General features: G+C 38.1%; 1 protein-coding gene across 5 annotated transcripts in view; it reads right to left on the bottom strand.

Annotated features, from left to right (window-relative positions):
* GLMN (glomulin, FKBP associated protein) overlaps window positions 1-26,046 on the bottom strand; it is a 56,156-nt gene that overhangs the window by 19,406 nt on the left and 10,704 nt on the right. For 4 of the 5 annotated variants that reach the window (XM_061183885.1, XM_061183887.1, XM_061183890.1 and 1 more), the window contains exons 6-12: window positions 25,720-25,960; window positions 24,154-24,256; window positions 16,861-17,048; window positions 7,097-7,240; window positions 2,331-2,384; window positions 870-900; window positions 681-770 (exon numbers count right to left, since the gene is read on the bottom strand). In XM_061183885.1, the coding sequence (XP_061039868.1) occupies window positions 681-770; window positions 870-900; window positions 2,331-2,384; window positions 7,097-7,240; window positions 16,861-17,048; window positions 24,154-24,256; window positions 25,720-25,960 (851 nt within the window). The remainder of the gene's footprint in view (window positions 1-680; window positions 771-869; window positions 901-2,330; window positions 2,385-7,096; window positions 7,241-16,860; window positions 17,049-24,153; window positions 24,257-25,719; window positions 25,961-26,046) is intronic. The other variant, XM_061183888.1, reaches the window with a different exon arrangement.

Genomic DNA, 26,046 nt, shown 5'->3' with positions numbered 1-26,046 from the left:
TTATGTCTAGAGTGGCAAAAAAAATGAAACCGAACATACAGAAATATAATCCATTAATTTAAGATAATCAGGCTTATTATACTAACAAAAGCCATATTTTTCTATTTAAATAGTGGAAAAACAATTTTCTACATTGACATCTAAGACCTACTTGGCTATGATAACTAACAAACAATGTAACTAATAAACAGGCAAAATAAATCACAGGAGGGAAAAAGAAAATGTCTTTGTAGTAATGAGTTATACACGCCTTGATGGAGTCCTGAGGACTTGAGTTATGATAAAAGTAAAGGAGCTTCATTTTCCAGGATTTCTACAGAACCAAAGTGTTGAGGACGCAAGTTATATTTTTCCACTAGATGCTATGCTGTCAACTATAGCAGCCACTAGCCACATATAGCTATTTAAGTTTAAATTAATTTAAATTAAATAAAATTTAGAATTCAGTTCCACATTTCAAGTGAACATCTCAAGTGTTCAATGTGGCTAGTGGCTTTCAAACTGTATGGCACAGATAATAGGACAATTTTACCATCACAAAAAGTTCTATTGGACAGCAAGGCACTAGAGTTTTCAAAGGATATGGAGAAGAAAGTGGGAGAGGAGTCTGAAAAGACCTTTACTTAAGTTCAGAATAGGAAAGGGGCTTTTTTCAAGATTAGAATACATATTTTACCTACCTGAGGTACAGTAAGAAAACTCTTGATTTCTAAGTACTGGTGAAGTAGACTGTTGTCCTCTATTCTCAATAAACCATTCTCCAACAGATCCTACAGGTGAAAATATATGCAGAGATACATATATGGTAAAGTCAACAGCTGTATTTGTCAACATGACTATGTATTTAAATGGGCACAAACAAGTCTTACCAATCCTTTGGAGAAAACAGACTCCTCTGTTCTGGAAGAGAATATTAAAATTTATCAACATGGTTTTCTAAACTGCTCTAGAATTATTCTTCATTTTAGGAAAAATAAAGCAAAAATTGAAATTTAAATACTTAAAAAATGCATATTAAGGAGAAATTCTGTTGAAGAACCTAGTCAAAATTCTTAACCCACCTTTGATCTGTCTTTTGATTTGGCTACTGATATCCAAATCTAACCAAAAGCAGCCCACTCAGGGCTTATTTCCTGGTATCAGATCAGTAGATCTTCCACAGCAAGTGCTAAGAAATCAATTATACCTGATATAATACTAAGTATTCCAATTGATTAATCGATAAAATCTTTTCAATTCTTTATGTATATATATATAAATTAATGCTTTCCATTTGTGATTATTAAGTTCTACAATCACTGTTAACTAAATATTTAAGATCTGTGGCAAAAAATATTATCTCAGGCTCCAGGTTCTTATTCTAACCATACAAGGAATTAAAAATGTTTTGTTTTTTGGCTCAATGACTAAACAGTTTGGAAATCTTAAGACTATAGAACTTAAGATTGAAATCAATACATATTCTCATTTTATGAATATAACAGAAGCTAAGTAAAAATGTAAAATCATTAAGACATACATAATACAGTAAATTTACAGAGTTAATAACTACTTGTGCCAGGAGACCCTTGGAAATTCCTGCCTTGTAGGCCGAGGCTTTGGACATTTGCCATGTTACAAATCTTCCTTCACCTGGGAAGAGATGGGATTAATAAACTGTCACTAGTATTCCTAGAGGATAGTACTGAAAGGCCCTGACTGATCTCAAGAGATAATTTAAACATGTTATAGAAAAAGAAAACAAAGCATATAGAGTTTTGCAAAATTCTTAAATTTTATCTGTCTGGGAAAACTATGCATACCCGTTACTTGGTAATTTTTTGTTAAAAGAGAAAGTCTTCCTTCTTATTAGTGCCTCAAATGAGAAAAGCTATTGAATGATATCACTATCAATAATCTAAGTTATAAAAGGTGGAGTTAAGACACTTCCTTCCTTTTGATGCAGTTCACAGATTGTGTCCATGAAGCAAAACCAAGGATGAATTTCTTTTACTGACCACCCCTCCTTAGATCGGACGAGGCTGCAGTGGGATAGAGGTGGTTTAATTTATCAACTTCTGAAATAAGCAAAGAAACCTTAGAAGCAGATGACTGGAAACCTCCTTAGAAGACAATATTTTAAAATTATCTTTCGTTTAAAATAAGAGATTTTGTTGTAAAAACATCTTTGGTTCATTTCTATCTCTGCTGTGAATATCTGCTTCACTATTTTATAAAATAATCAATTAATTAACTAGGGTCTGGCAAAGAGAAAGTAGTCTCCCCTGATCTTGACAAGGACTATTTTAACATTACTATTTAATTCTGAGATGCCATCTAAATGATCTTACCTTTGTAAAAGGACTTCAATATGCCCCATATTAAACTGCAAAAGGTATGATGGGCTAAAATAGAAAAAACATGTATATATAAACACACACACACGCACACACACACACACATACACATGCACTTTTAGAAGTTTTACATACATAAATACTGTTATGGGTTGAATTGTGTCCCCTCAAAAAAGATATGCTGTAGTCCTAACTGCCAGTACCTAAGCATATGACCTTATCTGGAGAAAAAGTCTCTCTTTTTTAAAAAGTTGGGGTAGTGATGGGCAGGGACAGAGCAGGAACCCCCCACCCTGGGGACAGGATCTTTACAGAGGTAATCAAGATAAACTGAGGTCATTAATATGAGTCTTAATCCAATATGACTGCTATCCTTATAAAAAAGGGAAATGTGGACAGAGACAAGCACACAGGAAGAATTCTATATGAACATGAAGGCAGAGACTGGAGTGATGCACCTACAAGCCAAGCAACATCAAGGAAGGAACCAATCCTGACCACACCTTGACCTCAGACTTCTAACCTCTAGAATGATAAGATAATAAATTTCTGTTATTTTAAGCTATCCACAGTTTGTGGTACTTTGTTATGGCAGCTCTAGCAAACTAATTTACATACGTAAGTCATTTTGGTGGTAGAGTGTGATTAAGGGTCTACGCTCTGGGGTCAGACAGAACTATGTTTGAATTCCACCTATCCTACTAACTAGTTGTATGGTCGTGGGTGGTATGTATCATAACTTGTCTAAGCTAGTTATTTTCATCTGTAAAATGAGATAGTGCTCTATTTAAAAGGATTATTATAAAGATTAGATAATGTATACAAAGCTGTTATAGTGTTTAATACATGGTAAACATGCAAGTGGTAGCTATTATTGCTATATTTACATACAAATATATCTCCAGGTATATTCATACCTAAATATACAAATTACACAAATACACCCAAGGCCTGCAACACATATACACAATCCTTATTATCATGGACCTTAAAGTCTAAAAGGTTATATTTATATATATATTTATATTATAGAAATATGTATTGAGAGAGGAACCAAGATGGCGGAGTAGAAGGACAAGAGCACCAGAATCACAACTAGCTGCTGGACAATCATCGACAGGAAGACACTGGAACTCACCAAAAAAGATACCCCACATCGAAAGACAAAGGAGAAGCCACAATGAGACAGTAGGAGGAGCGCAATCAGAGTAAAATCAAATCCCGTAACTGGTGGGTGGGTGACTCACAGACTGGCGAACACTTATACCACAGAAGTCCGCCCACTGGAGTGAAGGTTCTGAGCCCCACGTCAGGCTTCCCAACCTGGGGGTCCAGCAACGGGAGGAGGAATTCATAGAGAATCAGACTTTGAAGCCTAGTGGGAATTGATTGCAGGACTTCGACAGGACTGGGGGAAACAGAGACCCCACTCTTGGAGGGTGCACACAAAATAGTGTGCGCATCGGGACCCAGGGGAAGGAGCAGTGACCCCAGGGGAGACTGAACCAGACCTACCTGCTAGTGTTGGAAGGTCTCCGGCAGAGGCGGGGGGTGGCTCTGTTTCACCGTGGGGACAAGGACATTGGCAGCAGAAGTTCTGGGAAGTACTCCTTGGCATGAGCCCGCCCAGAGTCTGTCATTAGCCCCACCAAAGAGCCCAGGTAGCCTCCAGTGTTGCGTTGCCTCAGGCAAAACAACCAACAGGGAGGGAACCCAGCCCCACCCATCAACAGTCAAGTGGATTAAAGTTTTACTGAGCTCTGACCACCACAGTAACAGTCAGCTCTACCCACCACCAGAGCCTCCCATCAAGCCTCTTAGATAGCCTCAACCACCAGAGGGCAGACAGCAGAAGCAAGAAAAACTATAATCCTGCAGCCTGTGGAACAAAAACCACATTCACAGAAAGACAGACAAGATGAAAAGGCAGAGGGCTACATACCAGATGAAGGAACAAGATAAAACCCCAGAAAAACAACTAAATGAAGTGGAGATAGGCAACCTTCCAGAAAAAGAATTCAGAATAATGATAGTGAAGATGATCCAGGACCTCGGAATAAGAATGGAGGCAAAGATAGAGAAGATGCAAGAAATGTTTAATAAAGACCTAGAAGAATTAAAGAACAAACAAACAGAGATGAACAATACAATAACTGAAATGAAAACTACACTAGAAGGAATCAATAGCAGAATAACTGAGGCAGAAGAACGGATAAGTGACCTGGAAGACAGAATGGTGGAATTCACTGCTGCGGAACAGAATAAAGAAAAAAGAATGAAAAGAAATGAAGACAGCCTAAGAGACCTCTGGGACAACATTAAACACAACAACATTCGCATTATAGGGGTCCCAGAAGGAGAAGAGAGAGAGGAAGGACCAGAAAAAATATTTGAAGAGAATATAATCGAAAACTTCCCTAACATGGGAAAGAAAATAGCCACCCAAGTCCAGGAAGCGCACCGAGTCCCATACAGGATAAACCCAAGGAGAAACACGCCGAGACACATAGTAATCAAATTGGCAAAAATTAAAGACAAAGAAAAATTATTGAAAGCAGCAAGGGAAAAACGACAAATAACATACAAGGGAACTCCCATAAGGTTAACAGCTGATTTCTCAGCAGAAACTCTACAAGCCAGAGGGAGTGGCATGATATACTTAAAGTGATGAAAGGGAAGAATCTACAACCAAGATTACTCTACCCGGCAAGGATCTCATTCAGATTTGATGGAGAAATCAAAAGCTTTACAGACAAGCAAAAGCTAAGAGAATTTAGCACCACCAAACCAGCTCTACAACAAACGCTAAAGGAACTTCTCTAAGTGGGAAACACAAGAGAAGAAAAGGACCTACAAAAACAAACCCAAAACAATTAAGAAAATGGTCATAGGTATATACATATCGATAATTACCTTAAACGTGAATGGATTAAATGTTCCAACCAAAAGACACAGCCTTGCTGAATGGATACAAAAACGAGACCCATATATATGCTGTCTACAAGAGACCCACTTCAGACCTAGGGACACATACAGACTGAAAGTGAGGGGATGGAAACAGATATTCCATGCAAATGGAAATCAAAAGAAAGCTGGAGTAGCAATACTCATATCAGATAAAATAGACTTTAAAATAAAGAATGTTACAAGAGACAAGGAAGGACACTACATAATGATCAAGGGATCAATCCAAGAAGAAGATGTAACAATTCTAAATATATATGCACCCAACACAGGAGCACCTCAATACATAAGGCAATGGCTAACAGCTATAAAAGAGGAAATTGACAGTAACACAGTAATAGTGGGGGACTTTAACACCTCACTTACACCAATGGACAGATCATCCAAAATGAAAATAAATAAGGAAACAGAAGCTTTAAATGACACAATAGACCAGATAGATTTAACTGATATTCATAGGACATTCCATCCAAAAACAGCAGATTACACTTTCTTCTCCAGTGCACACGGAACATTCTCCAGGATAGATCACATCTTGGGTCACAAATCAAGCCTCAGTAAATTTAAGAAAATTGAAATCATATCAAGCATCTTTTCTGACCACAACGCTATGAGATTAGAAATGAATTACAGGGAAAAAAACGTAAAAAACATAAACACATGGAGGCTAAACAATACGTTACTAAATAACCAAGAGATCACTGAAGAAATCAAAGGGGAAATCAAAAAATACCTAGAGACAAATGACAATGAAAACACGATGATCCAAAACCTATGGGATGCAGCAAAAGCAGTTCTAAGAGGGAAGTTTATAGCTATACAAGCCTACCGAAAGAAACAAGAAAAATCTCAAGTAAACAATCTAACCTTACACCTAAAGGAACTAGAGAAAGAAGAACAAACAAAACCCAAAGTTAGCAGAAGGAAAGGAATCATAAAGACCAGAGCGGAAATAAATGAAATAGAAACAAAGAAAACAATAGCAAAGATCAATAAAACTAAAAGCCGGTTCTTTGAGAAGATAAACAAAATTGATAAGCCATTAGCCAGACTCATCAAGAAAAACAGGAAGAGGACTCAAATCACTAAAATTAGAAATGAAAAAGGAGAAGTTACAACAGACACCACAGAAATACAAAGCATCCTAAGAGACTACTACAAGCAACTCTATGCCAATAAAATGGACAACCTGGAAGAAATGGACAAATTCTTAGAAAGGTATAACCTTCCAAGACTGAACCAGGAAGAAGCAGAAAATATGAACAGACCAATCACAAGTAATGAAACTGAAACTGTGATTAAAAATCTTCCAACAAACAAAAGTCCAGGACCAGATGGCTTCACAGGTGAATTCTATCAAACATTTAGAGAACAGCTAACACCCATCCTTCTCAAACTCTTCCAAAAAATTGCTGAGGAAGGAACACTCCCAAACTCATTCTATGAGGCCACCATCACCCTGATACCAAAACCAGACAAAGATACTACAAAAAAAGAAAATTACAGACCAATATCACTGATGAATATAGATGCAAAAATCCTCAATCAACAAAATACTGGCAAACAGAATCCAACAACACATTAAAAGGATCATACACCACGATCAAGTGGGATTTATCCCAGGGATGCAAGGATTCTTTAATATACGCAAATCAATCTATGTGATACACCATATTAACAAATTGAAGAATAAAAACCATATGATCATCTCAATAGATGCAGAAAAAACTTTTGAAAAAATTCAACACCCATTTATGATAAAAACTCTCCAGAAAGTGGGCATAGAGGGAACCTACCTCAACGTAATAAAGGCCATGTACGACAAACCCACAGCAAACATCATTCTCAATGGTGAAAAACTGGAAGCATTTCCTCTAAGATCAGGAACGAGACAAGGATGTCCACTCTCACCACTATCATTCAACATAGTTTTGGAAGTCCTAGCCATGGCAATCAGAGAAGAAAAAGAAATAAAATGAATACAAATTGGAAAAGAAGAAGTAAAACTGTCACTGTTTGCAGATGACATGATACTATACATAGAGAATCCTAAAAATGCCACCAGAAAACTACTAGAGCGAATCAATGAATTTGGTAAAGTTGCAGGATACAAAATTAATGCACAGAAATCTCTTGCATTCCTATACACCAATGATGAAAAATCTGAAAGAGAAATTAAGGAAACACTCCCATTTACCATTGCAACAAAAAGAATAAAATACCTAGGAATAAACCTACCTAGGGAGACAAAAGACCTGTATGCAGAAAACTATGACGCTGATGAAAGAAATTAAAGGTGATACCAACAGATGGAGAGATATACCATGTTCTTGGATTGGAAGAATCAATATTGTGAAAATGACTATACTACCCAAAGCAATCTACAGATTCAATGCAATCCCTATGAAATTACCAATAGCATTTTTTACAGAACTAGAACAAATCATCTTAAAATTTGTATGGAGACACAAAAGACCCCGAATAGCCAAAGCAGTCTTGAGGGAAAAAAACGGAGCTGGAGGAATCAGACTCCCTGACTTCAGGTTACACTACAAAGCTACAGTAATCAAGACAATATGGTACTGGCACAACAACAGAAACATAGATCAATGGAACAAGATAGAAAGCCCAGAGATAAACCCACGCACCTATGGTCAACTAATCTATGACAAAGGAGGCAAAGATATACAATGGAGAAAAGACAGTCTCTTCAATAAGTGGTGCTGGGAAAACTGGACAGTTACATGGAAAAGAATGAAATTAGAACACTCCCTAACACCATACACAAAAATAAACTCAAAATGGATTCGAGACCTAAATGTAAGACCAGACACTATAAAACTCTTAGAGGAAAACATAGGAAGAACACTCTTTGACATAAATCACAGCAAGATCTTTTTTGATCCACCTCCTAGAGTAATGGAAATAAAAACAAAAATAAACAAATGGGACCTAATGAAACTTCAAAGCTTTTGCACAGCAAAGGAAACCATAAACAAGACGAAAAGATAACCCTCAGAATGGGCGAAAATATTTGCAAACAAATCAACGGACAAAGGATTAATCTCCAAAATATATAAACAGCTCATTCAGCTCAATATTAAAGAAACAAACAACCCAATCCAAAAATGGGCAGAAGACCTAAATAGACATTTCTCCAAAGAATACATACAGATGGCCAAGAAGCACATGAAAAGATGCTCAACATCATTAATTATTAGAGAAATGCAAATCAAAACTACAATGAGGTATCACCTCACACCAGTTAGAATGGGCATCATCAGAAAATCTACAAACAACAAATGCTGGAGAGGGTGTGGAGAAAAGGGAACCCTCTTGCACTGTTGGTGGGAATGTAAATTGATACAGCCACTATGGAGAACAGTATGGAGGTTCCTTAAAAAACTAAAAATAGAATTACCATATGACCCAGCAATCCCACTACTGGGCATATACCCAGAGAAAACCATAATTCAAAAAGACACATGCACCCCAATGTTCATCGCAGCACTATTTACAATAGCCAGGTCATGGAAGCAACCTACATGCCCATCGACAGACGAATGTATAAAGAAGATGTGGTACATATATACAATGGAATATCACTCAGCCATAAAAAGGAACGAAATTGAGTCATTTCCTGAGACGTGGATAGATCTAGAGACTGTCATACAGAGTGAAGTAAGTCAGAAAGAGAAAAACAAATATCGTATATTAACCCATGTATGTGGAACCTAGAAAAATGGTACAGATGAGCCGGTTTGCAGGGCAGAAGTTGAGACACAGGTGTAGAGAACAGACATATGGACACCAACGGGGGAAAACTGCGGTGGGGTGGGGATGGTGGTGTGCTGAATTGGGCAATTGAGATTGACATGTATACACTGATGTGTATAAAATTGATGACTAATAAGAACCTGCAGTATAAAAAAAACAAACAAACAAAACAACTAATACTAAACTTTCATTGGGTTATTTGTATGGAAATATGTTAATATAAATGTTTCAGACATTACAGGAAATTTCTAAAAATCTTATATGTTCTGGTATAATGTTATAAGTCATAATTCTAGTTATTACTTTAAAATGTGTATCTCAGAAATAACTAAATTTCCTTGTCAATTGCATATTATGAATTTTCATCAAATCTTTAACCGTGGTCATTTTTAGGTCTTTTGTCATTTGCGGACAGTTCTGGGTGTACTGTGATGCTTTTGCAAATATGTTCCTATAGGGGGGTTTCATCTTCAATGAATTCATGGAGAGGACTCTGACAGGTGCAGGTTTTTGGTGGCTGACTGTACTGCTGGACTGAATGAATGAGCATTTTTGGAGCTCTGGTGGAAAACTGATGAACTTGTAGGGGTGCTAACAAAGGATCAAGATGAAAAAAGAATTAATTGCATGGGACTGAGTGAACTGATGAGGACTGATTATAGTTTTTGGAACTTTCTGTCTGAATTGAAAAAAAAAAATCCCACAAGGACTCAGAGGCAAAGAATATACAAATCAATTTTCACTGCAAAGTAAAGGAGCTGTTACAGTGGAGGATTACTGGACTGAATGTCAATATTATGACATAGCATGAGTGTGTTTCGTGTTTGGTAATTGCAATCATTGTTGCTTTTGTTGTGGTCATCCATTTACAATGCTTGGTGTCAGTCTATTTATCTCTTGTAAAAATAAAATACAGTGTGTGTGTGTGGGGAAAAAAAAAAAAATTGAATTCATGTGTCCCCAGTTATGAAATTAAAGGTTATTCCAGACTTGATTTGTCAGGATGTTGCCTTTCAGGAGAGGAGGGTGTAAAAACATAATTATTTATTCAATTTAATTGTATTAATAAATAATTCTATCCCCAGGAAAAAAAAAGAAATATGTATTTATTTTTTAAAGTTTTGATTAAAAATTTAGTTTAAAAACTTTATGGGAGGGTAGGGACAAGATGGCGGAAGAGTAAGAGGCGGAGATCACCTTCCTTCCCACAGATACAGTAGAAATACATCTACACGTGGAACTGCTCCTACAGAACACCCACTGAACGCTGGCAGAAGACGTCAGACCTCCGAAAAGCTTTATTTTATTTTATTTTATTTTATCCTCTTTCTTTCTTTCTTTCTATTTTTTCTCCCTTTTATTCTGAGCCGTGTGGATGAAAGGCTCTTGGTGCTCCAGCCAGGCATCAGGGCTGTGTCTCTGAGGTGGGAGAGCCAACTTCAGGACACTGGTCCGCAAGAGACCTCCCAGCTCCACGTAATACCAAACGGCGAAAATCTCTCAGAGATCTCCATCTCAACATCAAGACCCAGCTTCACTCAACGACCAGCAAGCTACAGTGCTGGACACCCTATGCCAAACAACTAGCAAGACAGGAACACAGCCCCATCCATTAACAGAGAGGCTGCCTAAAATCATAATAAGGCCACAGACACCCCAAAACACACCACCAGACGTGGACATGTTCACCAGAAAGACAAGATCCAACCTCATCCACCAGAACATAGACACTAGTCCGCTCCACCAGGAAGCCTACACAACCCACTGAACCAACCTTAGTCACTGGGGACAGATACCAAAAACAACGGGAACTACGAACCTGCAGCCTGTGAAAAGGAGACCCCAAACACAGTAAGATAAGCAAAATGAGAAGACAAAAAAACACACAGCAGGTGAAGGAGCAGGGTCAAAACACACCAGACCTAACAAATGAAGAGGAAATAGGCAGTCTACCTGAAAAAGAATTCAGAATAATGATAGTAAAGATGATCCAAAATCTTGGAAATAGAATAGACAAAATGCAAGAAACATTTAACAAGGACGTAGAAGAACTAAAGAGGAACCAAGCAACGATGAAAAACACAATAAATGAAATTAAAAATACTCTAGACGGGATCAATAGCAGAATAACTGAGGCAGAAGAACGGATAAGTGACCTGGAAGATAAAATAGTGGAAATAACTACTGCAGAGCAGGATAAAGAAAAAAGAATGAAAAGAACTGAGGACAGTCTCAGAGACCTCTGGGACAACATTAAACGCACCAACATTTGAATCACAGGGGTCCCAGAAGAAGAAGAGAAAAAGAAAGGGACTGAGAAAATATTTGAAGAGATTATATTTGAAAACTTCCCTAATATGGGAAAGGAAATAGTTAATCAAGTCCTGGAAGCACAGAGAGTCCCATACAGGATAAATCCAAGGAGAAACACACCAAGACACATATTAATCAAACTATCAAAAATTAAATATAAAGAAAACATATTAAAAGCAGCAAGGGAAAAACAACAAATAACACACAAGGGAATCCCCATCAGGTTAACAGCTGATCTTTCAGCAGAAACTCTGCAAGCCAGAAGGGAGTGGCAGGATATACTTAAAGTGATGAAGGAGAAAAACCTACAACCAAGGTTACTCTACCCAGCAAGGATCTCATTCAGATTTGATGGAGAAATTAAAACCTTTACAGACAAGCAAAAGCTGAGAGAGTTCAGCACCACCAAACCAGCTTTACAACAAATGCAAAAGGAACTTCTCTAGGCAAGAAACACAAGAGAAGGAAAACACCTACAATAACAAACCCAAAACATTTAAGAAAATGGGAATAGGAACATACATATCGATAATTACCTTAAATGTAAATGGATTAAATGCTCCCACCAAAAGACACAGACTGGCTGAATGGATACAAAAACAAGACCCATATATATGCTGTCTACAAGAGACCCACTTCAGACCTAGAGACACATACAGACTGAAAGTGAGGGGATGGAAAAAGATATTCCATGCAAATGGAAATCAAAATAAAGCTGGAGTAGCAATTCTCATATCAGATAAAATAGACTTTAAAATAAAGACTATTACAAGAGACAAAGAAGGACACTATATAATGATCAAGGGATCGATCCAAGAGGAAGGTATAACAATTGTAAATATTTATGCACCCAACATAGGAGCACCTCAATACATAAGGCAAATACTAACAGCCATAAAAGGGGAAATCGACAGTAACACAATCATAGTAGGGGACTTTAACACCCCACTTTCACCAATGGACAGATCATCCAAAATGAAAATAAAGAAGGAAACACAAGCTTTAAATGATACATTAAACAAGATGGACTTAATTGATATTTATAGGACATTCCACCCAAAAACAACAGAATACACATTTTTCTCAAGTGCTCATGGAACATTCTCCAGGATAGATCATATCTTGGGTCACAAATCAAGCCTTGGTAAATTTAAAAAAATTGAAATCGTATCAAGTATCTTTTCCGACCACAATGCTATGAGACTAGATATCAATTACAGGAAAAGATCTGTAAAAAATACAAACACATGGAGGCTACACAATACACTACTTAATAACAAAGTGATCACTGAAGAAATCAAAGGGGAAATCAAAAAATACCTAGAAACAAATGACAATGGAGACACGACGACCCAAAACCTATGGGATGCAGCAAAAGCAGTTCTAAGAGGGAAGTTTACAGCAATACAAGCCTACCTCAAGAAACAGGAAACATCTCGAATAAACAACCTAACCTTGCACCTAAAGCAATTAGAGAAAGAAGAACAAAAAAACCCCAAAGCTAGCAGAAGGAAAGAAATCATAAAGATCAGATCAGAAATAAATGAAAAAGAAATGAAGGAAACAATAGCAAAGGTCAACAGAACTAAAAGCTGGTTCTTTGAGAAGATAAACAAAATTGATAAACCATTAGCCAGACTCATCAAGAGAAAAAGCGAGAAGACTCAAATCAATAGAATTAGAAATGAAAAAGGAGAAGTAACCACTGACACTGCAGAGATACAAATGATCATGAGAGATTACTACAAGCAACTCTATGCCAATAAAATGGACAACCTGGAAGAAATGGACAGATTCTTAGAAATGCACAACCTGCCGAGACTGAACCAGGAAGAAATAGAAAATATGAACAGACCAATCACAAGCACTGAAATTGAAACTGTGATTAAAAATCTTCCAACACACAAAAGCCCAGGACCAGATGGCTTCACAGGCGAATTCTATCAAACATTTAGAGAAGAGCTAACACCTATCCTTCTCAAACTCTTCCAAAATATTGCAGAGGGAGGAACACTCCCCAACTCATTCTACGAGGCCACCATCACCCTGATACCAAAACCACACAAAGATGTCACAAAGAAAGAAAACTACAGGCCAATATCACTGATGAACATAGATGCAAAAATCCTCAACAAAATACTAGCAAACAGAATCCAACAGCAGATTAAAAGGATTATACACCATGATCAAGTGGGGTTTATTCCAGGAATGCAAGGATTCTTTAATATACGCAAATCAATCAACGTGATACATCATATTAACAAATTGAAGGAGAAAAACCATATGATCATGTCAATAGATGCAGAGAAAGCTTTCGACAAAATTCAACACCCATTTATGATAAAAGCCCTGCAGAAAGTAGGCATAGAGGGAACTTTCCTCAACATAATAAAGGCCATATATGACAAACCCACAGCCAACATTGTCCTCAATGGTGAAAAACTGAAACCATTTCCACTAAGATCAGGAACAAGACAAGGTTGCCCACTCTCACCACTATTATTCAACATAGTTTTGGAAGTGTTAGCCACAGCAATCAGAGAAGAAAAAGAAATAAAAGGAATCCAAATCGGAAAAGAAGAAGTAAAGCTGTCACTGTTTGCAGATGACATGATACTATACATAGAGAATCCTAAAGATGCTACCAGAAAACTACTAGAGCTAATCAATGAATTTGGTAAAGTAGCAGGATACAAAATTAATGCACAGAAATCTCTTGCCTTCCTATATACTAATGATGAAAAATCTGAAAGTGAAATTAAGAAAACACTCCCGTTTACCATTGCAACAAAAAGAATAAAATATCTAGGAATAAACCTACCTAAGGAGACAAAAGACCTGTATGCAGAAAATTATAGGACACTGATGAAAGAAATTAAAGATGATACAAATAGATGGAGAGATATACCATGTTCTTGGATTGGAAGAATCAACATTGTGAAAATGACTCTGCTACCCAAAGCAATCTACAGATTCAATGCAATCCCTATCAAACTACCACTGGCATTTTTCACAGAACTAGAACAAAAAATTTCACAATTTGTATGGAAACACAAAAGACCCCGACTAGCCAAAGCAATCTTGAGAACGAAAAATGGAGCTGGAGGAATCAGGCTCCCTGACTTCAGACTATATTACAAAGCTACAGTAATCAAGACAGTTTGGTACTGGCACCAAAACAGAAATACAGATCAATGGAACAGGATAGAAAGCCCAGAGATAAGCCCACGCACATATGGTCACCTTATCTTTGATATAGGAGGCAAGCATATACAGTGGAGAAAAGACAGCCTCTTCAATAAGTGGTGCTGGGAAAATTGGACAGGTACATGTAAAAGTATGAAATTAGAACACTCCCTGACACCATACACAAAAATAAACTCAAAATGGATTAAAGACCTAAATGTAAGGCCGGACACTATCAAAATCTTAGAGGAAAACATAGGCAGAACACTGTATGACATAAATCACAGCAAGATCCTTTTTGACCCAGCTCCTAGAGAAATGGAAATAAAAACACAAATAAACAAATGGGACCTAATGAAACTTAAAAGCTTTTGCACAGCAAAGGAAACCATAAACAAGACCAAAAGACAACCCTCAGAATGGGAGAAAATATTTGCAAATGAAGCAACTGACAAAGGATTAATCTCCAAGATTTACAAGCAGCTCATGCAGCTCAATAACAAAAAAACAAACAACCCAATCCAAAAATGGGCAGAAGACCTAAATAGACATTTCTCCAAAGAAGATATACAGATTGCCAACAGACACATGAAAGAATGCTCAACATCATTAATCATTAGAGAAATGCAAATCAAAACTACAATGAGGTATCATCTCACACCGGTCAGAATGGCCATCATCAAAAAATCTAGAAACAATAAATGCTGGAGAGGGTGTGGAGAAAAGGGAACACTCTTGCACTGTTGGTGGGAATGTAAATTGATACAGCCACTATGGAGAACAGTATGGAGGTTCCTTAAAAAACTAAAAATAGAACTACCATATGACCCAGCAATCCCACTACTGGGCATATACCCTGAGAAAACCATAATTCAGAAAGAGTCATGTACCAAAATATTCATTGCAGCTCTGTTTACAATAGCCAGGACATGGAAGCAACCTAGGTGTCCATCATCGGATGAATGGAGAAAGAAGATGTGGCACATATATACAATGGAATATTACTCAGCCATAAAAAGAAACAAAATGGAGGTATTTGTAGTGAGGTGGATGGAGTTAGAGTCTATCATACAGAGTGAAGTAAGTCAGAAAGAGAAAAAGAAATACAGTATGCTAACATATATATGGAATCTAAGGGAAAAAAAAAAAAAAAGGTCATGAAGAACCTAGTGGCAAGACGGGAATAAAGACACAGACCTACTAGAGAATGGACTTGAGGATATGGGGAGGGGGAGGGGTGAGATGTGACAGGGGGAGAGAGTGTCATGGACATATATACGCTACCAAATGTAAAATAGATAGCTAGTGGGAAGCAGCCGCATAGCACAGGGAGATCAGCTCGGTGCTTTGTGACCACCTAGAGGGGTGGGATAGGGAGGGTGGGAGGGAGGGAGATGCAAGAGGGAAGAGATATGGGAACATATGTATATGTATAACTGATTCACTTTGTTATAAAGCAGAAAGTAACACACCACTGTAAAGCAATTATACTTCAATAAAGATGTTTAAAAAAAAAAAACTTTATAAGAAATGAAACACAAGGTCAAGGTCATTATAACAGGAAGATTCAACCTAAATTGGGTGGTAAAGAAGGCCTTCCTCAGAAAGCTATATTTAAGGATAAAGATGGTTCTAAGCGTGTACAAAGGTCTTATAGCAGGAAGGTTCATGACACATGTGAACAAGAAACCAAAAGAAGATCTGTGTTACTGGAGCACAGTAAGCAAGAGGAAAGGTGGTAGGAGATGAATCAGGACAATAAAGCAAGGACCAGATCATGCATAAACTTGTCTCATGGGAAGGCATTTAAAACTTTATTCTTAGAGCCATTTAGGAAGCCACTGAAGGGTTTTCATTAAGGAACGACTCTTAAAAGCTTCACTTTCTACGTGTTGAGAATAAATTGGATTAAAAGGGATTGAGAGTAGATATATAAATATCCACTCAGGATTACATTAATAATCCAGTGAAAAGATGATGGCAATTTAGACCACCCTATTGGTAACTGGCCCAATAGCTTCAAAACCAAGCTCAGTTTAACACTTTGTGACTCTTGTCCCAATCATTCCTTATGTCTATTTCAACACCCACCCACCCAACCACTTTCACTACTTGATGACTACTGGCTTTAACGGATTATACGCAGTAACATTTAGCATAAAAATAGGTTTTGTTTATACTTCACTGAAAATGTACTAGTACATTAATAAACACATATTGGACATTAGATAAATGAGTTTGATGCTATTCCTTTCAGAATACATAAATAAACAATAACTCCTACCTTAAGACCATTGGAAGCTGATCAATACTGATGCCCTGTACAAATACTAGATACGCCAGAGAAGCCATAGAGTCTGATAACTGTTTGTCTTCTTCTTCCTCAAATTCAAGATAATCCCAAGTCTTCCTTTTCCTTCCATGATTAAAAATCATTTTGAGGAAAGGGTGTCCAATTGCTGATAAAAATCCCTGTGAAATGGATAAAAAAGGAAGCTATAGCAGACACTCTACTGTGCCCTCTCCCACCCCATATTCACATCCTATAAAATCCCCATCCTATAAAATCCCCTCCTCTTGAGTGTGGGTGGGACCTGTGAGACTTGCTTGTAACCAACAGAATATGGCAACATGCCACCCCTATGATTAGATTATGTTATATGACAGAAATGAAGGGATTTTTGCAGATGTAATTAAAGTCCCAAGTCAGCTGATTTGAGTTGAGAAGAGACACTATCCTCCACGGACCCGACTTAACAGGAAGAACGTTTTTAAACAGGATTCAGACCCTCCTTAAGAGTCAGAAACTCACCCCTGCTGGCTTTAAAGAACTAAGCTGCCAAGTTGTGAGGGGGCCTACGAAGAGGGCTGTCTGTCAAGGAACCACAGGCAGCTTCTAGAAACTGAAAGTGGTCCCTGGCCAGCAAGAAAATGGGGACCTCAATCCTACAGCTTCAAGAAGATAAGTTTTTGCCAACAACCTGAAGGAACTAAGTGGGTGGGAAGATGAAACAGTTCTGGAGATGGATGGTGGTGATCGTTACACAACAATGTGAATGTACTTAATGCCACTGAACTATACAGTTAATGGTTAAAATGGTAAATTTTATATATATTTCATCACAATTTAAAAAATGCTTCAGAGATATTTGAGAACAATCTAAAAGTGTGAGACATACAAGTATCATAAAATGATAGTAAACTACTCAAATGAAGAATACTCTAGGAACAATGCTCTACTGACCACTGTCTGCCTGGATATGGAGTGGGCAGGAGGAACACTGGCCAGTGGCTGAAGAGACAGAGGAAACAGGACTGATACCTCAGGTCATATGGGCTCTTGTGTTGTAAGAGAAAGAGAAGCATCCTTGCCTGAGTTAACTGACTACAGTTTTATGTTTGTTCATTTGTTTTAAGGGGGGAAGGAAAGAGAAAAAGAGAGACTTAAGAAATACAAGGTCACTCCTACACCTCTTATACCATTTCCAATTCTAGTGTGCTGGAAAGCACCTGACCTTCAGTATCCAATGAAATTAATCTGAGTTTTGGCTCTACCACCTATTAGCTGTTAGATACTGGGTTAGTTACCTAACCTCTTTAAAGCCTCAGTTTCCTTGTCTAGAAAACGACATAATACGTATGTCAATATTTATTGAGAAGCTCCACAAAAAAAGTTTAAGAAAGTTAAGGTCACAACAAACTACTATATAGAAGTCAACGGAATGACAGAAACAGCTGAGCTAAAGCTGACCTTCCACATATTCACTCATTTATTCAGTAAATACTTGAGTGCCAGGCACTGGGCCTGCCACTGTGGAGAATTAGAAAGCCAAATAACACTTTTCTGGCCTTCAGGGAGTTAAAACCTGCCTACTCCAGATGGCCCCATTAGTCATTTCAGAACACGAAAATGAACCATGGAAAATAATCCTCAGTCACAAGAGACTGCTATTCAGCCACCAGATACTAAATACATACTGCTTTTCAAAGCCTTGCATTCTTGTTATATCCATAAAACAAAAATTTACTGTATTCAGATTCCAAATGTCCTCTTAATCATGAAGCTCCATTTCTTAATTCAGCCAATGCTAGATGTGTGTTGGGTTTTTTTTTCCAGAGTAAGGTTAATAGCCTTTTAAAAAATCATTATATGTAACCAGATCCTACAGTGCTACTGTAGATATTTGGGGTCCACCTGTGTCCAATTAGGGTCTTCACTATCCATCCACACACCAACCAGCAGCCTTGCTCAGACCCAACATACCTGCCCCTCTACAATTTCTCATGGCAGTCTTTGCCCTTTCATGAAATGTTCCTACGCTGCAGCCCCTGGGACATTCAAGCAGTTTTATACCAAAACAACTTGTGCCAGAGGGATGGCTGAGGCATGCCACATTTACCTATACTTCTTCAGCATAGAAAAGAAGACACCTCCTCACTTCACTTCCTACACTGATTTCACTTCTATTTCTTAACTGCTTTGTGCTTCCTCACTGCTGGCTTTACTTGTAATGGGCCTTCCACTGACTGAGACCTTAGAACCTCTTCCCTATACCCTCAACCTCTCTTCATAGGATGCTTACTCTATCTCACTGCTCTCATTAAACCTGACTGGTTTCTGGTGGGAGCTGCTCATACTCTCACACCTCTTACATTGCACAGCCAGGAAGGCAGCAGTAGGAAAGGGTGGTATGGGTAGAGGCTTAGTATTATCCTGGTTCTTCCTGCACTCTCAGGCAAAAGCACATTTTCCTTTGAGGCAGGTGCCATACTGCCCTTTATCTGTCCTCATCTCTGTCATATGCTGACTTCCTGGTCATTTCCCCATGTTCACTGAAGACTGGTACCTGCTCACATCCTTTTTCTCTATCCAGCTCCTGCTATGATCCTAGAAAAATTGAATGTTCATGTAGATAACTCCTGTAACACGCCAGCCTCATGGTTTTTCTGACCACTAAATTCTAACGACCTTAATTTCTAATCCGTTTTGGCATCTAATTCCATCCTGGATCTCTATCAAAATTTGGAGCTATTCCATATTAGATACCTAAACTCCAGCATCTCATTTTCTGACCACAATTTCTTATTCTACCTCCCATGCCAACCTACTCATCTACCTCTAACTTCTCGAGTCTTGTTATGCCTTCATTTTAACCTACCCATCTGTCCCCTCTTAATCCCCTTCTTTCCCTAACCAACCAATGCACTATTAGTTATTTGAACTATCTGCACCCTATATTTCCGTTAGCTACGTCTACCCAACAAAATGCCAGCCTTGGAAAAACAGCTACAAACCACCTTCTCTACTTCTACACCCAGGTAGCTGAGTACTGCTCGAGAAAAATCACACAAAAATAGTATTATCACTATAGTTGTGGTCTCCAACCACAGTCGCCAAGTGCTTAGCACTACTGACTAATGTTTTCTTCGTCTTCTACCTCTCTTTTCTTTCCACTCAATATTCCAAACCTTTACCAGTTGCCTGAAGCCCCTTGTTCAATCCTCATTTCCACCTCTCATTCTTAAGGAATCTGAGGACAGTGGGTCTGATTCCCTCAATTATAATAGTATTAATAATTATATTATAATAATAATATAATTCCCTCAATTATAATACTCCATTCCTGCTACAAATTTTTCTACCTGCATACCAGTTCTTGCCTCTTCCTCCCCAGGTGTCCTCAATCTTATGCCCAGCTGTCTGCTCTCCTTGAGCCACATTATTTCAGTTATCCCATAACACTTCTCTTTTCCCCTGTGATGGTTCCCACCCCGTCAGCCTATAAACATGCTCACACCTCACACCTGTCTCCCCCAATTACCTTCCTATCTAAGGCCGTGTCTTCTCTGTTGCCTCTCTTCTTCCTTATTCATCCAAACTCTTAAAGAATAGCTTACACTACTAGTCATCTCCTTTTTCTCATTTTTCATGCACTCCTTTATCTAGTCCACTGATTTTTGTCTCCCACACTCCACTCAAACTGCTCTTGCTAAGATTATCAATGCCATCTTCCTAAACCCAACGGATGCTTTTCAACTCCTACTCTACAGACTACCTCTGCTGCATTTAACAGTAGCAATCATTTCCGTCTTCCTGAACTCTACTACCCCAGTTTCTGTGATATTTTCATCACCTCTTTGACTCTCCTTCCTTGGTCTCTTTGGTGGGCTCATCTTAAGTGCTGGTACCCTACAGGATTCAGTCCTGAACGCTTTTCTTTTCTCACATTGATCTACCGCTTTGGGTAATCTCATCTACTCTTTTCCAAAATTTGCTCCTTAAAAACCTGTTCTCTCTGGGTATTAGAGATACATATATTAGAAATTATTGTTAATCTTGTTAGGTGTCATAATGGCATTGTGGTTACGTTTTTTAAAAAGTCTTTACCAATTAGAGAAGCATACATAAAGACTCACAGATGAAATGATATATCTAGACTTTCTATAAAATACTACAGCAAAAAAAGAGGGAGGCTGGGGGTGGGGGGGAGGGATGAACTGGGAGATTGGGACTGACATACACGTACTACTATATATAAAATAGGGCTTCCCTGGTGGCGCAGTGGTTGAGAGTCTGCCTGCCGATGCAGGGGACACGGGTTTGAGCCCTGGTCTGGGAGGATCCCACCTGCCGCGGAGCAACTAAGCCCGTGAGCCACAATTACTGAGCCTGCGCGTCTGGAGCCTGTGCTCCGCAACAAGAGAGGCTGCGATAGTGAGAGGCCCGCGCACCGCGATGAAGAGTGGCCCCCGCTTGCCACAACTAGAGAAAGCCCTCGCACAGAAACGAAGACCCAACACAGCCGTAAATAAATAAATCAAAAAAAAAAAAAAAGATCACTAACAAGGACCTACTGTATAGCACAGGGACTCTACTCAGTACTCTGTAATGCCCTATTACAGAGTAAGAATAAGAGTGGATATATGTATATGTATAACTGAATCACTTTGCTGTACACCTAAAACTAACACAACATTGTGTATCAACTATACGCCAATAAAAATTAATTTTAAAAAATTTTAAAAAAATAACCTAACTTTACATTGCTTATCAACGCAAAAAAAAAAGAGGGAGGGTAGATAAAACAAGACTGGCAAAAAGGTTGATAATTGTTAAAGCGGAGCAGGAGGTACATGAGAGTATGTTATATTGTTCTATTTTTATGAATGTCTTAAATTTCCATAATAAAAAAAAAATTTTTTTAAGCACAAAACCCCCTACTGCTTGCTGTGTATTCTCTATCTTAATTATTGGCAACTTCACCTGTCCTGTTAACTAAGCAAAAAACCTTGTCCATAACTCAACCTTTTTACTATTCTTCTAAATCCAATCCATTACCAAACTTTGCTAATTTTATCTACCGATAAAGTTCTCAAATCTGCCTTCTCTTCTTTCCATACTCAGGCTCTCATCATTATCACTTAACTCCCAAAAGACACCTAACCCATCCCCCTTCTACTCTTAGTTAAGTTCATCCTCCAATAAAGTGATGAACTCAAAACAGTTTGATTACATCACTCCCAGGCTTAAAATCCTTAACAGTTTCCAACTTTCATAGACATCTTGGGGTACATATATCACACATGGTGCTGTTTGTATTGGATCCAGAGGTTTACACTGTACTCTAGCATTGGCAACAAGGAAGAGGCCCCAGGCTCTTATGTGCTCCTGGGAAAATCCCTTCCCCCATCCCTCTTCATCACTCATAACCTCTTTACTGCTACCTTGACCATCAGCATTAACCCCATTAAACTATGTTATCTGTTTATATCAGTTACCAAATCATCTCTCATCCTCAGAAGCTATTTCCCCTAAAGTTCTGGCATCTCCTCTCCTAACTCCTCCTATCCCTCCTCAAATTTCAAATTCAGGATACAGAGGGCTGACTGTAAGTTATACACAGATTTCTGACTGAGCAGAGTTGTGGTGCCCCTACCCCCTGAGCGTTGTTCAAGGGTCAACTATATAATATGATAGGATCTTTTAAAAAAGTATATATGTATATATTTATTTATTTATAAGTATTAGAGCAGAAAAAAGTCTGGAAGGTGCTGTGAGATAACAGAAAATATATATATATTGGTCTCTGCTGCTGGTTGCTGGCACGGGGCTCCTGAAACCCTTTTTTTTCTTTTTTTTCCTGAAACCCTTATAACTTCCTAAGTGATAACAGCACTAGGAACATCTCTTGTTCTAATGTTTGTCTTTAACCCTGTCCCTGACAAAGAGCTCTAAAACCTCTGTAAATTCTTAAGGGATAAGACACTAGGAGCATCTTTTGTTCTATTAAAGTGACTCAGAGTGGGCACTAAGATGGTTCCTGGATGGGGGGTGGTAATGAGAAAGACCAAGCCATGATTAGAAGCTTGGAATTTTGAGCCCCATCCCCCAGTTCTGTAGAGAGGGGAGAGGGACTGGAAACGGAGTTAATATCTTATCAAGCCTAAATGAGGAAGCCTCCATAAAATCCCCAAAGTATGGGTTTCAGAGAGCTTCCAGGTTAGTAAACACAACCACATACTGGGAGCGTGACGCACTCCAACATCATGAGAACAGAAGCTCATGCACTTGGGACCCTCCCAGACCTTGACCTATGTATAATTATGTCTTCATTTGGCTGTTCTATCTCTTCATTTGGCTGTTCATCTGCATCCTTTATCATATCCTTTAATAAACTAGTAAACGTAAGTAAGGGTTTCCTTTAATTCTGTGAGCCATTCTAGCAAATAATCAAACCCAAAGAGGAGGAGGTCATGGAACCTCTGATTTGTAGCCAAGTCAAACAGAAGTTGTGGGTAACCTGGGGACCTAACACGAGCAATTGGCATCTGAAATAGGGAGCAGTCTCATGGGACTGAGCCCTTAACCTGCAGAATCTGATACTATCTCCAGGTAGTTAGTGTCAAAATTGAGTTTAACTGTAGGACACCCAGCTGGTGCTGCAGAATTGTTTCGTGTGGGAAAGAAACCCCATGGGACTTCCCTGGTGGCTGCATTGGTAGGGTGATTCCCTCAGCGGTTAGGAATCCGCTTACCAATGCAGGGGACACGGGTTCGAGCCCTGGTCCAGGAAGATCCCACATACGGCGGAGCAACTAAGCCCGTGCGTCACAACTACTGAGCCTGCACTCTAGAGCCCATGAGCGCACCACAACGAAGAGTAGCCCCCGCTCGCCACAACTAGAGAAAGCCATGTGCAGCAACGAAGACCCAACACAGCCAAAAATAAATAAATAAATAAATTTATTTCAAAAAAAAGAAAGAAAAGATAAAAACCCCACACATTTTGTGACCAGAAATGTCAGAAGTGAAGTGTTCTGAGTGAAAGTAAAGGAAAAAGACACAGAAGGAGAACTGTAGATTTTTCCAATACAGGTGTTAATATTATTTATATCTAGTTATTGAAATTATTGCTGTTTGTTTTTCATCTTTTTGTTTATCTATATTCTATAAAAAATACATATTGCTTTATTAATAAATGTATCAATTTACATGCCCATGTGCAGTATATGAGAATACAGCAGGTAATATTTTAGATTATAGCAGATTTTATAACATTAAATTAGCTGTACTTACTATTATTTCAGATGCAAAACACCTTAAAGGATCATCTCCAGTGTCATCAGACTGCTCAAGAAATTGTGCTGTCAGCAAAGGGCATTTCAAGCTTCTGAAACAACTAAAATTTAAGAAATGGGTAACGATGAATACAGCACTTCCTAAGTATAAAATAACTAGTTTTCACATGAAAAATAACATAAGCACCAATAACGCAATGGCCTATAAAACTGGTGATATAAGATCCTTCTTACTAGTAATGGGGAGAGCATGAGACTACCTTGCTAGATTCAATGTAGAGAGAGTCACTTTCATGTCTGGACTATACCAGTGGATACTGAGTATTTGTCTTAGGACCAGTGCTAGTGTATATGTAGTTTTCATTAGTTTAAGGAAAATCAGGACAATGCAGTAATTTTTACATAAAGCTATATTTGTTTTATTTAGAAAATCAAATTTATTCTGTGATTAAGCCTTACCTATTTTAGTTAAAATATGTTTTCTTTCATGAAATAATGGGTTTTATAAATGGTAAAAAATGCTTTAATGTCCTAACCTGACAAAATAGAAAGCTAACAGTGGTTTTAGTCTCAAAATTTTAAAAATAAAATTACTGGTCCATGTTGTTCAATATAATCCAGTCCAGCACTATCCAAGAGTCCCATATATAATTAAAGCCCCATATATAATTAAAAATTTTTTAGTAGTCACATTAAAAAAGTAGTGAGACAAGAAAAATTAATTTAAATAATTTATCTTATTAACCCATATATCAGAGACATTATTTCAATATGTTACCAGTATAAAAATTACTGAGGTATTTTAGTATTTCTTTTAATAACAAGTCTTCGAAATACAGGGAGGATTTTACACTTAGAGCACTAAATTTGGACTAACCATATGTCAAGTGCTTGACAGCCATACTGAACAGTGCATACATAGTCTACAGCAGGGGTCCCCAACCCCTGGGCCACGGACCGGTACTGGTCCTTGGCCTGTTAGGAACCGGGCCGCACAGCAGGAGGTGAGCGGCGGGCAAGCAAGCAAAGCTTCATCTGCTGCTCCCCATCACTCGCATTGCCGCCTGAACCATCCTCCCCTCCCCCGGCCCTCCCCGTCTGTGGAAAAATTGTCTTCCACGAAACTGGTCTACAGTACCCCTGGAGTGAATGCTACTGGGTTCTCTGCTACTGTTTTTGTTGTCAAATTGGAAGTTCAACTGTCTGGTGCATCTTCTGCTGCTTTCAAAGGGAGAGTAAAAACATAATTCCCCTGCAGAAAACCAGATTCTTTGAGCTACACCTATCTATTTCCTTCACTGCTATTATTCACTTACCATGACGAGTAAAGGCAATCCATAGAAGAATATAAGTAAACTAAACAAATGGATTTTGGTTTCATTTTTTTTAAATATCGATGCTTCATTAAATGCCCATGTTATATCAACTGAACCCCATATTCTTCTAAAATTCAAAATTAGACACTAGATTTAAATTTCCATTGCAAACAAATAAAACAAAGAAACATAAAATAACTGAACTATCACTTAAGTCCATTATGAATTATTCTTAAAAATATACTTACAATTTCAGTATTTCATCCTTTAATTTTTCATTTTCCATTGAGTTTTCCTTGTTATCAATGACATCTTCCACAAAAGGCTTAGTGAACTCTATTAAGGCCTTGCAGCACTGACAAAGGCCATAGTCATCTGCTTGTATTTGTTCTTTTGAGTATGGAACAGGAAGGAGAGACAGTTGACTCCAAAGCGTAGACAATGCTAATCCAACTGAATATGCCTTGTTGTTACGAAGTTTCTGAATCACTAAAACAGAGACCGAGTTGTTACTTGAGGCAGCCTCATCAAGTATGCTAAACATGGGAGAAGTCCAATAAATGTAGAAGTACAAC

Source organism: Eubalaena glacialis, chromosome 3, assembly GCF_028564815.1.
Source record: "Eubalaena glacialis isolate mEubGla1 chromosome 3, mEubGla1.1.hap2.+ XY, whole genome shotgun sequence".
NCBI classification, from domain to species: domain Eukaryota; kingdom Metazoa; phylum Chordata; class Mammalia; order Artiodactyla; family Balaenidae; genus Eubalaena; species Eubalaena glacialis.
The sequence above is the reverse complement of the archived record's forward strand: the minus strand, read 5'-3'. Positions and strand labels throughout refer to the sequence as shown.